Genomic DNA, 15,383 nt, shown 5'->3' with positions numbered 1-15,383 from the left:
ACACACCTACACACACACACACACACACACACGCCCAACAACCTGTCGGGTACGATCCCCGCTCACTGTCCCATACACACACGTACACAGACACACACGTACACACGCACACACACGTGCACACACACACGTACACACGTACACACGTACGCGCACGCGCACGCACGCACGCACGCACGCACGCACGCACGCACGCACGCACACACACACACACACACACACACCTACAAACCTACACACACACACACACCACACATGCTGCTAAACAAAAATCTGAAGCCACCTTCACTTTTATTTACTTTCCAGTGAAAACAGCCATTACTGCACATGTTAAGTTATTTATATTCCAGTGTCAAGACAATACAGCAAACGTATATTGTGTCCGCCCTTGGCCTTTATTACGGGAGAATGCAGACTAAATCTGCTCTCGATCAAACATTGTCCAGAGGGTGTTGTATTTATCAGCATTCATGATGCCTTCAATGAAAACCAAATCACCGACTGCAGATATTGTTATACCACACCAAACACCAAACGCCCTGATCCTCCGCCGAGTGTGACTCGTGGTGGTAAAGATCGTTTTGACAGGCGTGTTGCTTTGGTGGCATTCTCTTTCTTCTGAAAGTCTTAAATTTAGACTCATGTTCCTTAAAGCCTTACTCTGCGTCAGGTGTTGGGTTTCGGTGTACTAGTGCAACCTCTCTGGTTTCGTTTCTCAGTCGTGGCTGTTTGACACCTCCTGTCAGGCCCATAGCATTGATGTCTTGCTGTGGAAGAATTGACAGGAACACCTGCGGACTTCTTCAGATCTGGAGCAAGAGTGGAGGTTGATAACTCTGAAAGATAAAATCTTTAAGCGCTGTCTTTTTGATGATGCTTTTGGTGGTCTACGAGTTCTTACACGTTGTAAAGAGTCTCACTTTCTCTGTATCTTGCAATAATCTTCCAATTTTGGAAACCACTGTCTATTCCACTTGGTGTTGAATATTCTGTAATTTCATCATTCTTGGCCATTTTAGACGCACAAAGAAATGTGCCAGGCAGATAAGGTATGTTTGGGTAGTTTGTTTGAATGGTAGTCACATAAGCAAGGGCTTCTCACATAATGTCATTGACCAGTTTGTTCATTGGAAGGATGGAAGACTTAAAGTGGTAGTAGCCTGAAAGAAAGAGCGGTCCAAATATAGATTGCGCAAGCACTGATAGATTTGATATACATATTGGTGGAGGCTTCTCTGTAATTTTCCTTTTAAATATATGCTTCCTGCATAATTGTCTGACGCTGGGGGAATAAATTTGCGCTGAATGGCTGATTTGACTGGAGATGGAGGAAAGGAAAGGGTGCTCTCCGACTTGCAGGGTACTGTACGTTTCCATGGCAACCCCCGTTCGCACATGCTCAGTCTCTCCGGCCTGCTCGCTGTCAGTGCTGAAATATTAAAGATCACAGAGGACACCTATCGCTGTCTAACCGTAGCAGATCCACAGTGGTGCTGCTCTCATTCCTTTAAGCCGCTGTATCCTGCGGTTGCACCAGCTTTTAGTGTAATTCACACAGTTCTCAGCAGACTTGATCTCAATGCAGATTTACATTTCTTACAAGGGGCTGCTGAACCACTGTCAACTGCGTAACTGTGGGCACGTGGCCGCAAGATTAAATGCTGTGTTCTCTTTTTCCCCCCCATTACAGATCTGAATTTCTTTTCCTTTTTACAAGGTGACAATCATCAGGTAGGTGCACATCTCAGAATCCGGGGTGGGGTATTAACCAGCAGAGGGCAGTACCGAGCTGTAGAAATGGGAAACATTCAAAACTGAGTTTTATTGTACAATCCAGACCTCTCACTCTCTGTTTGTGTGTGTGTGTCTCCGTGTGTCTGTGTGCTTGTGTGTATTTGTGTGTGCATGTATATGTGCGTGCGTGACTGTCTGTCTGTCTGTCTGTCTGCGTGTGTGTGCATATATATGCGTGTGTGTGTCTGTCTGTCTGTCTGTCTGTCTGTCTGTCTGTCTGTCTGTCTGTCTGTTTGTGTTTGTCCATGTGTGTGTGTGCGCATGCGTGTTTGTTTCTGTCTCTCTGTATGTGTCTGTGTGTTTGTCCATGTCTGTGTCTTTGTGTGTGTTTGTCCATGTGTGTGTATATATGTGTATGCATGTATATATTTATGTGTATATGTGTGTGTGCGTTTGCGTGCGTGTGTGTGTGTGTGTGTGTATGTATATGTGTATATATGTGTCTGTGTGTACGCGTCTGTGTGTGTGCATGTATATGTGTGTGTGTGCATGTATACATGTGTTTGTGTGTGTGTGTATGTATGTGTGTGTGTGTGTGTGTGTGTGTGTGTGTGTGTGTGTGTCTGTCTGTGTGTCTGTGTGTCTGTGTCTGTGTATGTGTATGTGTGTGTGTGTGTGCGTGTGCGTGCGTGTATGTGTGTGTATGTGTGTGTATGTGTCTGTGTGTGCGTGTGTGTGTGCGTGTGTGTGTATGTGTGTGTGTCTCCCCCTCAGCATTACAACATGGTGATGGCGGCGGCGGCGGCCGCCTCGGCCTCAGACGACCACGACCTGCTGCTGAACCGCTTCCTGCCGTACGGCTCGTCTCAGATGTTCCTGGAGCAGCCGGGCACGCCGGTGAGCAGCGGCGCCCTGGCGCCGGTGAACGGCGGGAGCAGCAACGGGAGCAGCAGCAGCCTGGTCTCCTCCAGCAGCCTGCGCGACAGCCACGCCCACCCCGCCGCGTCCCGGGCAACCGCCGAGGCCGCCGCCCTCTACGGCTCCATCCCCGACGTCATCTCGCTAGACTGACCCCGTCGCCACGGCAACGCGCAGAAACCTAAACTCAAACCCGAGGAGGAGGGGCAGGAGGAGGGGCAGGAGGAAAAAAAAGAATTAAGGTCTTTTTAAAAAGAGAAACAACTGAATAACGGAGGGAAGAACGAAGAAGTGTACAGAGAACAAAAATATATTTTCAGTTTTACTTTTGTACATAAACTTAGGACTTTTGCCTGTTCAGTGAGTAACTTCAGTTGATATTTTTCTGTGGATACTGAAGATTTTTTCAAAGCTTATACGTCTGTTGTCCTTTTATTATTATTATTATTATTATTATTATTATTATTATTATGATTAATTATTATATTATTATTATTATTATTATTATTATGCCTTTTGTACTTAATTTCTTTTTTTCTTTTCATTTTATTGTTCCACATCAATGGCATTATTTTCAGTGATACTGTTTGGCTTCTAAGGTAACCAATCTCTCTTCCATTTTAAATCGTAGGAGTCTTTTTCTCAAAAAGAATTAAGTCTCGGTGATTGACGATGTTTTTTTTTTTTTGTGCAGATTCTTTTATGCTTTTAAGTTATGTAAGATATATGCATATATTAATTGTTTAAAAGCATTCCCTTTGCCTTTTCAGGATATCGCTATAGGAGAATGCACAGATGGATTAAGTACGCCATTTCTGGGTCCGCTTTTACCGACCAGGCCCTCTCCAAACACTGCCTGTGCTCACATCTACCCTTCTTAATGATTTTAACCGCAAATTTATACTCTTTGATTCTTTCCACTTGAAACTATAGTAATAGAAATACTATATTTTGTTTAGAAGGTGCATAGCATTTCAGGATTTGTATAAATGTAGCATCCTCCCCCCCCTCCTCTGAATCACCAACTTGCACGATGCTTAAGAAAGGAAGAAAAAAAACGGAAAAAGAAGGAAAAAATTTAAGGTGTGCGGTGCTGTTTCGCCTTGCGGGATGGAGCTCTTGGTTCAGTCACTGCTTGGTGCAGACGTATCAGAAGTCGGCCATTTTGGCTCCATCTGAGCGCAAGGTCAGCGACTGCCGGTGGTGTTGGAGGATTGGGGCTCTTGGTTCGGTCACTGCTTGGTGGGCTTTGTAGGCAGGTTCCTCAGTCACTGCAGCCAGCTGGGCGTGCTGGGAGAAGTTAGTGCTTTGCTGCGTTTTAGCGTTTAGCATCTGGCCCCACACCTCACTGTGTGCCCCGCTCTCCTGTTACTCCGCTCTAAACAGCGCTAATTTGTTTCGGTAGCAGTGTTCCTGGGGAAGATTCAAGTGTGAACACTTTTTTTCTTCATTTTTAAAACGCCTATTAGAGGTGCTATGATTCTCTCCTCGGCAGTGAAACGTTTGCCCCTGGTGTAAAGTTGCCTGATCGCGTTTTATCTGCCAGTCAGACTGATTGTTCTCGCAGTAGAACATGAGAAGGATTTTTTTGGTTTGATAATGGCGCGATGGCCAGCACTTGTATGAATATGTTCATATCAGACGTATAGGAAGTCGGCCATTTTGGCTCCATCTGAGAGTCAGGTCTGCGACCGCCGCTGGTGTTGGAGGGCCTTGCGAAGTGGAGCGCGGCTGGGAGACGGGAGATTAAACCTGTGTGGGCCTTATCACTGTGGGACAGGCCCAAATCCTCCCCCATACGCCCCCCTCCCACAGGGGGGGAGAGCTGAGACCCACACAGAGCGAACGTGTGCGACTGCCCTGTCCCAGCTTCCCCACACAGACCCAGGCCTCCGAATATCACCGCTCCATCTGCTCCACTCAAAACCGGCACACGACGTCTCGTTCCCGCCCTTGACCCAAATGCACACGCGCTGACGTCCCAACGATCTCCTCGCTCGTGTACAGGTCACACAACAAACGGCTGTTGCCAGCGCCGCTCTCCGTGTCCTCTTTTTAACGAGGCTGCGGAGGAGACGTGGATAATGGTTTGGAGCGCGCTTGGCGGTCGCAGTTCCGCGGGCTCTCTCCCCGAGCGGCGTTTTTGGCGACGCTCCGCGAAACGTCGCGTGACCGCCGGTCTCTTCAGCCGACCCAGCTGTGCGTCACACTCCTCTCCTCTTCCGACATGTAATTATGTTTGTGGCTGAGATAATAGTCTGTGACGGCCGCTTTAATCAGCCGGCAAAAACCCAAAGCAAACCCCGGGCCCTGCTGCCCTCCTCCGTCAAAGCCCTGCAGAAACCGCTCTCCCAGTTCCTCTTTTTACACCCCCCTTTATACCAAGCGTTCACCGTTTATTCGTTATGTTATAGCCGCTTTACGTTTGTGTCCGGTGTCCAAGAGCGCGTCACCGTTACAGTACCTTTCTCGATTTCAGTGGACTCCTGTATCCGTTGTCCGAGTGTGTACTGTAACGTGCACCTTGACCTCTCGTTTGTGTGTGTTTCTCCCCGTTACAGAGTCTGAATCATGTCTGTACGATATGGGAGCTCTCTGTTGGGATGCTGTCGCATGCCGTTTTAAGCTACGTTGAACTCGACTCATTCAGGATGAATCAAGCCGACTATGGTTGCACAACGGCAACTGTGTATGACCAGATCTCATTTTAAAACAAGAACCTGTAAAAATCAGTCAAAAATATAGTTGACCTATAAATCCGTCGTTTGACTACAGTGAGAGTGACATGATCACCTCCGTTGTTTCCCGATTTTTAAATGCTACATGGGAAGAAAAACATCCAATCCTTCCTTTGCCAAATCATTTTTTTAGAATCCCTGGATGATTGTGCAGTTATCCGTTGCTTTGCTAATGCTTAAACTGAACTGATGTCATCGCATACGCTATTGGACAGGTGAAGCACAGGCCAGCCTTCAGCCCCTCCCCCTTTCCCCACCTCTTGTCTGGCCGTTGCCATGGAGACGCAGGACGTGCAGCTTCGAGCCGTCGGGCTGCGGTTGCCGGGTTTTTTCAGTGTTGTGGAGTGGCACTTTCCAAGGCATTCGGTTTTCGTCAGTGCCTGTAAATTTCAGGATTATTTGACAAAAAAAGCTAGCCAATGCCAACTTTTTGAAGTTTCAAAACATTGATACATTGATTTTGGTGTCTGAATAAGATTAATAAAGGGAAAATGTAAAATGTAATGTTTGTATTATTACTGGAAGATCTCAGGCAAGTTGTGCACACAAGGAAGTTCCAGTAATACTTGTTCTCGTTTTTTGTGGCATCCAAAACGTCAGATTGTTAATTTATACATATATATTTTTAAACAAAAAAAAGAAATAAAAAATACCACTAAGTGGACTATGTTCAGTCCAGTTCGCAGCTTTCCTTGAAAGTAAGATTGGCTTACGTCTGTGCTCACTGCCTTAAACTCACTGACTCTCTTTCCTTAGGGCATGTCGAACCAGAAAAATGGCTTTTTAACAGAAGGTGAAGAAGAAAAAAGATGTACAGTAGACCAATGTCAGATTGTATAAAGTACCAAGTGAAAAAAATATTTATTACCTGCATTGGAAAAAATTGTTTACCTATTGAATGTTACCTGTTTATGTAGAGAAGTTTAGATGTAATAAAACGCATTCAGCTAACCTGACATTGATTGTGTCATTATTTTTCCCAGTAATCAAAGGTTACTGCATTTAATTTTGTTTTATTTTATTTTCCAAGTATATTTTTAGATATTAGATATTGAGATTTTGCTAAAGTTATATTGGTATAAGAACAGAACGGTTTCCAAAAGCCTGTAAACCAGACCGCTCTCCCAGTCCCCATTCATCCCCCCGCGAGCCCCCTTAGAGGACATCAGTCCCAACCCTCGCCCATTACCCTCCCCACCCCAATCCCTCCTGCATTTCATTTTCAAACTAATATTTTGGGTGTTTTTTTACCCAAATTTATTGTATCAGGTACTGCCAGGTGACTAGCCCAGCTCCCAATTCCTGAGTATAAAGACATTGAGAGGGTTTTTACCATTTCTTTATTATTTTTTTTTATTTACCTTTAAATATGTCACAGTTTGTATCCCATGCAGTGTGTCTGATTGAGACACTTTGAGACAGTGTCCACTTGATGTAAGAGAGTCTGAGACTTGAGAAATGCCTAAATGTCTTGAGGGCAAGAGCATGATGTTCCTCATGTAAGAAGTGAGTGGAGTGTTTTACAATAATCTTGTTTATTGGTACAATGAGGCAATTCAAATGACCCCCCTCATCAGACCTGGGTCAAATGCACAATTGTTTTGGATTCAAATACTTTTCCTACACTTTACTGAGGTTGTCTGGTGTATTGGAGAACCTATGAAATGTTCTCAAAAAGTGCAAACCCCACCTTCTAGTGCTCCTGATTGGTTCAGTTGCACCAGGTAAGATCAGTCGAGCACAGAAAAGTATTTGGATCAAAAACAATTCCGTTATTTGACCCAGGTCTGCCCATCATAGGAGGGCAGGCGCATCCTATGGTCACACAAATCTGTCTTTTATCACTGCAGCTTTAGACAGCAAATGCATACGTTGTATAAGATGCATTAAGTTAAAGTTTTACAATATGGGATACTGGGGTCAGTTGTAACACTGCCAATTGCACCAATCAACAAAGACCTACAGTGTACATGTTCAGTAGGGTCCCCTACCCACATGCAGAATAGGAACAGAATTTTACTAATCTCCAGATTTTATCAACAGAAGTGTTTTTGCGGTACGAAAGTACGTTTTCAAATCTGAAGAACATTTTTGATTGCATCCAGTTTTTGTGCAAATTAAACCAAAATACACCCCATTTGATCACTACATAGTTGATTAACAGTTGGCATGATTGACATGTGTTGGTGCAAACGTCTTTTGCTGGCATCTCATCTGTCATCATGACTGATGGTGTTACTGACCCCACCCCAAAAGTTGACTCCAAAATCACATAAAAATTAAAATTGTGTCAGTGGCAGTAATGTAGGATTATCTGTCCATTGTGGGCTAAACACATTTATTTTTGGTTCATATAGGCTGTCGTAGGCTGCAGTATTTACATGATAACCATAAAGGAGCACTGTCACACTTTTTTTCAGTTGAGCTTATTTGGATTAAATTGTTAAATTATGTGTGTAGGCGTTTTTATAATCACCGTCAGTATGGCCATTTCCTAAATATGGGGCAAAACTTTTCAAAACAAACACAACCATTGAAGTCACAGCTGTCCGTCATATCGCTCGGGCTAGCTAAGGTAGGTTCCGTGATATTTGTATGCTAACCTTACCTTATCTTCTGGTAGTGTCGTGATCGCCTGGATGGGTGGCCGTCCATAAATCAGCTAGCTTCAAGGAAACTAGATTCAAGCCAAACGCGTCCAGTGACGTCACGGTGTTTTGCCCCATATTTAGGAAACTGCTACACTGACGGTGATTTTAAAAGAAATTCCCACGCGCATAATTTAACCATTTAATCCAAATAAACTCAACTGAAAAAAGCATGACAGTGCTCCTTTAACTAACTGTCCTATTTTTTCTCTTTAAACCGTTTTATAGTGTAATATGTGTTAATACAATAAAATATTTTGTAAGCAAGGAGCTTAACTGGAATGAATGGGAAAAATGCAATTTTGACTCGGCATTTTTTATTTTATTAAACGTCCCTTTATTTTATAAAAATGTAAACTTTGCCTTTTGAAATTCCACCATCTTCAAAGTTTTTTTGATTGCCTTTGTCTTACCGATGCTAATTGTTTTGTTTTGAGATTTCCGAAAAATGTGGAGACAAAAAATGTTACAACTGATCCCATTCTCCCCTACACTGGTGTGCATGACAGGCATTAGGGTTAAAATGGTACTGAGCAGAAAGGGTCCTCCCTACTGTCACCGTCGGGGTTAGCTTCCCTTGTTCATGTTCGCTATTTTACAGCTAGAGGGTAGCCTAATTTACGAGGAAACGTTGCTTAAAATTTCACATTTAAATAATTCTTCATTTTAAGTGCATTTTCAAACCCATATTTTTGTTCGGATTTCTGTCGGGTAAAATTACTTCATCATTGTCACTGTGTCATTCTTAAATACCTCGGCAGATGGCAGTACAATACCAATGCACACATTTTTGAAGACAATGCTATAAGCAGTAGGCCTACGAACAGAAAAAGGACTAATTTGATGTCGAAATAACCTATACAGCCCGAGGGAAAATGTTATGATAGAAAACGTATTTTCTCTTTATTTGGATATTTAGCTGTTAAATCTTGGGACCCAGACAATTCTGGTAAATGAATTTCTGAAAACTGCATCCAGCTTATTTTAAATTATCCTAAGTTAAAGGTTAATCAGTTAATTATGTAAAACATGTTGTGCAGCAGTTCATTTGTGTAAATATGTAAAGGTGTCGTACAGGAAAATCGGACGTCTGGTGTGTTGGTATCTAATATTTCACATGGATTAATTAATCAAAAAGGTCGCCCGGCCATTCAAACATAGCCTACTCAAAACTGAAATATGCGTGCCACATTTAAGACCACATCTGTGCTTTCCCGAAACAAATATCCTTCATCAACTGTTCGATCTGAACATGTAACCTAGAAAAATTGTTTATTAATATTTCCGAGTCGGAGCTTATTTAGACGTCTGCAGTCACCATGCATAGCCTATATCATCGCTTGCAATGCAGTGTCAAAAATGCAATACGTAAGACAACTATAATGAATAAAATGGTGAATCGCACAGTGTTAAATCATCTTAGAATGGCCTTGCCATCAATCTAAATTAAATGATTTGGTCCATTCACAGAGCGTAATTGTTTGCGCGCACTACGTGTGCCAAACGCACAACGGCACAGATATAGGGCTCCGTCTCAATCGGGAGGATGGAGATATGCGATGCTTCGGTTTGTTGTCAATTCTGAGGCTTGGACTCCGAGTCAATCAAAACAACTTCACCAATCCGCGCGTTCAATGGGCAGGCAATCCGAATGCGCATTTGGAATAAAAGCCCGGTGTGGCATACTTTTCGAGCATATTTGGATAATTTACGCATCGGCTTCAGATGATGTGTCTATTTTGGAGGCTGAGACTGAGATTTTTAAAAAGTAGATGCGCTATTTCTAAAGAAGAAAATCGAAATATGTAAAGCTTCTGTTGATGTCATATCGCTCCATTTCGTTGCTCTCCACGCGTAGTCGCATTTTCATTGGAAATGATGGGGGACATTCTTAACTATACTGCCAGCGGAACGTTGAACAGGTCTTTGACAGATCAGGACAGGTTCAGCAGTCTGGAGGACATAGATGTATCTGCTGATGGGAGCCCGGTTCTTAGATTCATTATCTCGATAGTATATTCGGTGGTGTGCGCTGTTGGGTTGGTGGGGAACTTGTTGGTTTTTTTCTTCATAAAAGTGAAACAAGGCAGGAAAAAGTCCACAATCAACTTCTTTATTCTTAACCTGGCTGTGACAGACTTCCAGTTTGTGTTGACCCTGCCCTTCTGGGCAGTGGACACCGCTCTTGACTTCAGCTGGCCGTTTGGGGATGCGATGTGCAAAATCATTCTGTCCGTCACTGTCCTGAACATGTACGCTAGCGTGTTCTTTCTCACTGCCATGAGCATCACACGCTACTGGTCTGTCGCATCAGCTCTTAAAAACCGAACTCAACCGATATCCTGTTCGGTGAAATGGGCGAGCGCGCTACTGTGGGTCTCAGCGACCGTGGCTACGGCACCAACATCTATATACTCCACGGTGAAAAACGTAGCTGGAGAGAAGCTCTGTCTTTTGAAATTCCCCCATGGACAGTATTGGCTTGCAGTGTACCATCTTCAAAAGATTTTGATTGCCTTTGTCTTACCGATGCTAATTGTTTCCATCTCCTATTTGTTGCTCCTGCGGTTCATCCGCCTGCGAAGCATGAACACTAAGAACTCCAAGAGGAGATCCAAAGTCACAAAATCCGTCACTATCGTGGTCCTCTCGTTCTTTCTTTGTTGGATGCCAAACCACGCCATCACGTTCTGGGGAGTCTTAGTCAAATTCAATGTGGTTTACTGGGATCAAACATACTACACTGTTCACACTTATGTGTTTCCAGTGACTGTCTGTCTAGCTCATGTAAATAGCTGTTTAAACCCAGTTCTTTACTGTCTCACGCGGAGGGAGTTTAGAAAGAAGTTGAAAGATTTCATTTTTAGAATGTAGCCACTGGTGGTTGCTTCAGATGCAAGAATGAATGTGGTGGATGTCCTCGAAAATATAACCCAGAACAATTAGGCTATTTTTTATTGTTTGTTGAACGGAATATGTCTGTATGTTTGCCGATCTAAGACCAATGTTATAGTCCCGTAGACTAACAGAAAATGCCATTTAAGTCATTACAATTACAATTCTGATGACTGAAATTGACTTATCGTTGTAAAGCTAAAACTGGTATTACGTTTTGCATTGATAGTTATCGCTTCTCCCTGAAATGCAGATCACAATTTGCATAATGTATCTTTGAAATTGCGGGATGTAGAGTACACATAAAGAATACAAAACGGGCTAAATATGCTGGCGAGAGACATAGAAATCATGAAAACATGTTGTCTTTAATAAATGTATTGTTTTGTATTCGTTTAGGCAACACGAGGTAATGGGAACAATTGTACACACTCAAGTCATAAATTAGACTGCCCACAACTTGGAACTCAGTCGTTGGCATGTAAATAATTCGCAACTTATTTCAACCTTATATTTAGTGTCCCAGCTTAATATTGAGCTGGTTTGTTTTGAATCCTCCTCATATGTGAAAGCCAATATGTAAAACAAAATGCGTTATAGAGTTAATGATGTCGATGAAAGTGGTATTTAAAAAACAGATTTAAATGAAGTTTATTTGACGCAATGCACTGTAAAGGGTACATATATGTAACTGTGATATTGTGAGATGTCTCATTTTGATCTCTGATAGGCTACTCCACATGCTGTTGTGTAGTCATGTTATACAATTAATAACTATTTAATGATAGTTGTAAAAAATCATTTTGTGCATGTGTAGCTACGCCTGTGTGCGCTACGTTGTCAAACTGAATTAGTGAACACCATGTAACCTAGGCTATGATTACGATAAAGCGGAATACGTGGATAATTGTAAGCTCTTTTTTGTGCACAGTGAGGACTGGGGCCAGAATTCCATTGGAAAATGTTGCTGAGTGTTCTCAGTTCCAAATTCCAAAAATTGTGTAACCAAATTCCACAATGTTTAGTTCAGATAACTGTGCTTCGCTAAATATTACTGAATTAGTTGATGTAGCCTATACATGTACTCTCATCATAGTGCTTGCTTGGGTATTATGGTGTGGCGAAAACTTTCTTTTTGTGTCTTGCCTCCTGTGTTTGTACAAATAGAAATGTATTTGGGATCAAATGATTGTACATCACTTTCTCGCTCAAACTAAGGTTTGTGGACCTATCGGTTGAATATGATGTAGCAATGTGTAATGGGGTATCTGTTGTGATATCGATACTGTAAACTTAGAATGAACAAATACGGCTCTACCATTTGCCTTGACAAGAGGGAAATACAGTGCAGTGCGTAGGTATTTGGACAGTGGTATAATTTCTGTTATTTTGGCTCTGTACTGCAGCACAATGGACTTGAAATGAAGCAATGAATATGAGGTTAAAAATAACTTTTAATTTGAAGTTATTAACATCCATATTGGGCGATCCCTGCAGAACTTAGCCTATATCACTTTTTAAGCCAAGTCCCTCCATTTTAGGGGACCAAAAGTAATTGGACAGTTGGCTTCTCAGCTCTTTATGATTAGTCGGGTGTATTCAATCACTTCCTTAGTGCAGGTATAAGAAAGCTTTCACTGTCAAGTCTTGATTCTAGGCTTCTGGCTGCCTTTGGAGGCTATTATTGCGTTTGTCAATGTCAGGACCAGAGTTGTGCTAATGACAATGAAAGAAGCCATTATTAGGCTGAGAAATAAAAAAGAAAGAAAAACAATCATAGCCAAACAATAGGCTGGGACATCATGAGAAGGAAGAAAGCACTGGTTTGGAATCATTGCCTTGCTGTGGGATGATCCATCTAATGGGTTTGGAGGCATTTAATGTAATACATTAATTACATTAATGGCATTTGGCAGACGCTCTTATCCAGAGCGACATATGCCGGGCCCAGTCACATATCTTAACCACTACGCTACAGGCTGCCCTTTGATTGATTGAACTTGAACTTGAGCTGATACAATGCTTCTGTACACTTCAGAATTCATCTTGCTGCTGAGCCAGTGAGCCAGCACCTGTGGAAATCATACATGCCCAAACTATAACGCCTCCACCACCATGGGTCTCTTCTGTATACAGGACCCTTTTCCAGAACTCTACAGCCACTTTTAGGTACTTCTTAGCAAACTGTGACCTGGCCATCCTGCAGCTAACTAGTGGTTTGCATCTTACAGTGCGGCTTGTAGATCTGTTTGTGAAGTCTTCTGTGGACAGTAGTCACTGACATCTCCATGCCTTGCAGCTGAAGAGTGTTTCTGGTCTGTTGGACTGGTGTTTGGGGGTTTTTCTTCATTCTGGCGAGAATTCTTCAGTCATCAACTGTAGAGGTCTTCCTTGGCCTACCAGCCCCATTGCAATTATTGAGCTCAACAGTACTCTCTTCCTTCTTAATGATGTTTCAAACTTTATTTTTGTAAACCTATTGTTTGGCCTATATCTCTGGCTGTTTTTCTCTTATTTCTCAGCCTCATGATGACTTCCTTGACTGTCATTGGCACAACTCTCATGTTGACAAATACCAATGTCAGAGAGTCTGCACTTCATATTTATCATTTAATTTCAAAACTATTGTGATTGAGCACTGAGCTAAAAGAACAGAAATCGCCCCACTGTCCAAATACTTTCAGTCTGCTGTGGATATGTTTCAGTTTTTCAAGTAAAATATATTTTTTAATCACAAATGTTTTAAATACATTTTCGTTCACTAAAAGATGTCTCCACCATCTAAATGGAAAAGTCACCTTTAGGTTTTCTGTATTTTCTTCCATTTTTTGTTTTCAATTTGTACACAGATTTTTCAGTGGACTGTTTCTTTTCACAAAAATGTATTCCATCTTTTTGTATTACCATTTTGGCTGTCTTCAAACTCATCCTTATTCATTTATTTCACCATGGTTGTTAAATAAACGTGAATTAAACATTCTCATCAATTAGTGTTGCAGCTGGTCTCTTGGTCACTTCTCTGACAATTTCCCATCTTGTCTGGTTGGTTGGTTTGGTAGGCTGGCCTGATCTTGGTAGCATCTGGGTTTGGCTATATTTTTTTCCATTTCTTCTGAGAAGGTTCAACGCGTGACCTACTCTTCTATAGGATCGTACCTCTTAACACCATCACAATGTTTCACATGCAGTTCTATGGTCTTAATGGCAGCAGGACTCATATGATCTGCCATTGAATCCCATATAAATATACATTGAGCACCATATGTCTTGATACAAAGATATGTTTTATTGATTTGGCTCTGTACTCCACAATTTTAGATTTGTAATCAAACAATTTACATGTGGTTAAAGTCCACATTCACAACATTTATTAAATGGTATTTGTATATACTTTGGTTTTAATTGTAGAAATTAGACTTTTTATATATAGTCCCTCCTATTTCAAGGCACCATAATGTTTGTGACATTAATGTTATGTAAATGAATGTAGTCACGTCTAGAAGTTTGTCTCATCGTTTGCATGCAATAACTGCTTGACTCATTGACAACACCACATGCTGAGTATCGCCTGTACTGCAGTTACCTACAGCTTGTGCTGTTTTGGGGGCTAGTTCCCTTAACTCTTCTCTTCATCATATGACACACTTCACCAGCCAATCATTTTTCATTTAAATAAACAGGATACAATTGGCAACCAAATTGGAGAATTTTTTTTTACTAACTTATATATATATACAAAATGTTAATTAAAGCTGGCAGTAGTTTTCTTGGAGTAGAGAACAAATTGTGTCACTGTCCAAATACGTATGGACTGTAGCTTGGACCGTATACCTGACCAGTTAATTCCCATTTCATCAGTCAGAGAAAAGCTATTCTCATGGCTAGCCGTGTCTATTTTCTTCAACTATTTAAAAGTTAATTTTTGCCCAGGGATTATGAACCTACCTTTTTTCACCAGGAAAGCTACATTGAACAAAATGGATGCATCGATGTGAACCCGGCTGAATAAAACAGCTCAAGATATGAAACTGCTGGTAGTAGTATTAGCTGGATTTCACAGCAGGGAAGTCAGTAAATAGGGTGTTGGGCCACAACCATTTTTGCCTTGTTTAATTGTGTGGTCTACTGACCAGTGGTTGCTCATTTGTTTTGCCGTTGAATGAATGCATGACCTTAATCCTGTAATACAGTATGTGCTGCCACCCACTGTTGCTCTTTGCTCTTTTTCTTTTTTGTATTTTCCTTGGAGTTTCAACGTCACATTAGATAACATTGTTTGTGAAACGCGAGTAAGTTGGGCTGTCTTTGTTGAGTTATCTTTGGTAGGGAAAGTTACAATCACTGCTCTTTCAAAGTCATTAAGATCTCCTCTTTCAACCAGGCTAGCCATAATTATAGGCAACCCAGGCCTGGATAGACTTTTAAACATGACTGTGCATACTCGGATGAT

General features: G+C 41.9%; 2 protein-coding genes across 6 annotated transcripts in view; both read left to right on the top strand.

Moving 5' to 3' along the window:
- pias1b (protein inhibitor of activated STAT, 1b) overlaps positions 1 to 6,341 on the top strand; it is a 43,992-nt gene extending 37,651 nt beyond the window's left edge. For all 5 annotated transcript variants that reach the window (XM_061221862.1, XM_061221861.1, XM_061221860.1 and 2 more), the window contains 2 exons: positions 1,691 to 1,731; positions 2,509 to 6,341. In XM_061221862.1, the coding sequence (XP_061077846.1) occupies positions 1,691 to 1,731; positions 2,509 to 2,805 (338 nt within the window). In that variant the 3' untranslated portion in view covers positions 2,806 to 6,341. The remainder of the gene's footprint in view (positions 1 to 1,690; positions 1,732 to 2,508) is intronic.
- A 3,575-nt stretch (positions 6,342 to 9,916) lies between these two features.
- Positions 9,917 to 10,912, top strand: rxfp3.3a3 (relaxin family peptide receptor 3.3a3). The gene has a single exon (XM_061221869.1). It carries the CDS (start codon positions 9,917 to 9,919, stop codon positions 10,910 to 10,912), a length of 996 nt encoding a protein of 331 aa, XP_061077853.1.
- The last annotated feature ends 4,471 nt before the right edge of the window (positions 10,913 to 15,383 follow it).

This window comes from Conger conger, chromosome 15 (assembly GCF_963514075.1).
Source record: "Conger conger chromosome 15, fConCon1.1, whole genome shotgun sequence".
NCBI classification, from domain to species: Eukaryota; Metazoa; Chordata; class Actinopteri; order Anguilliformes; family Congridae; genus Conger; species Conger conger.
Note: the sequence above shows the minus strand (reverse complement) of the source record. Positions and strands in the feature narration are given on the sequence as shown.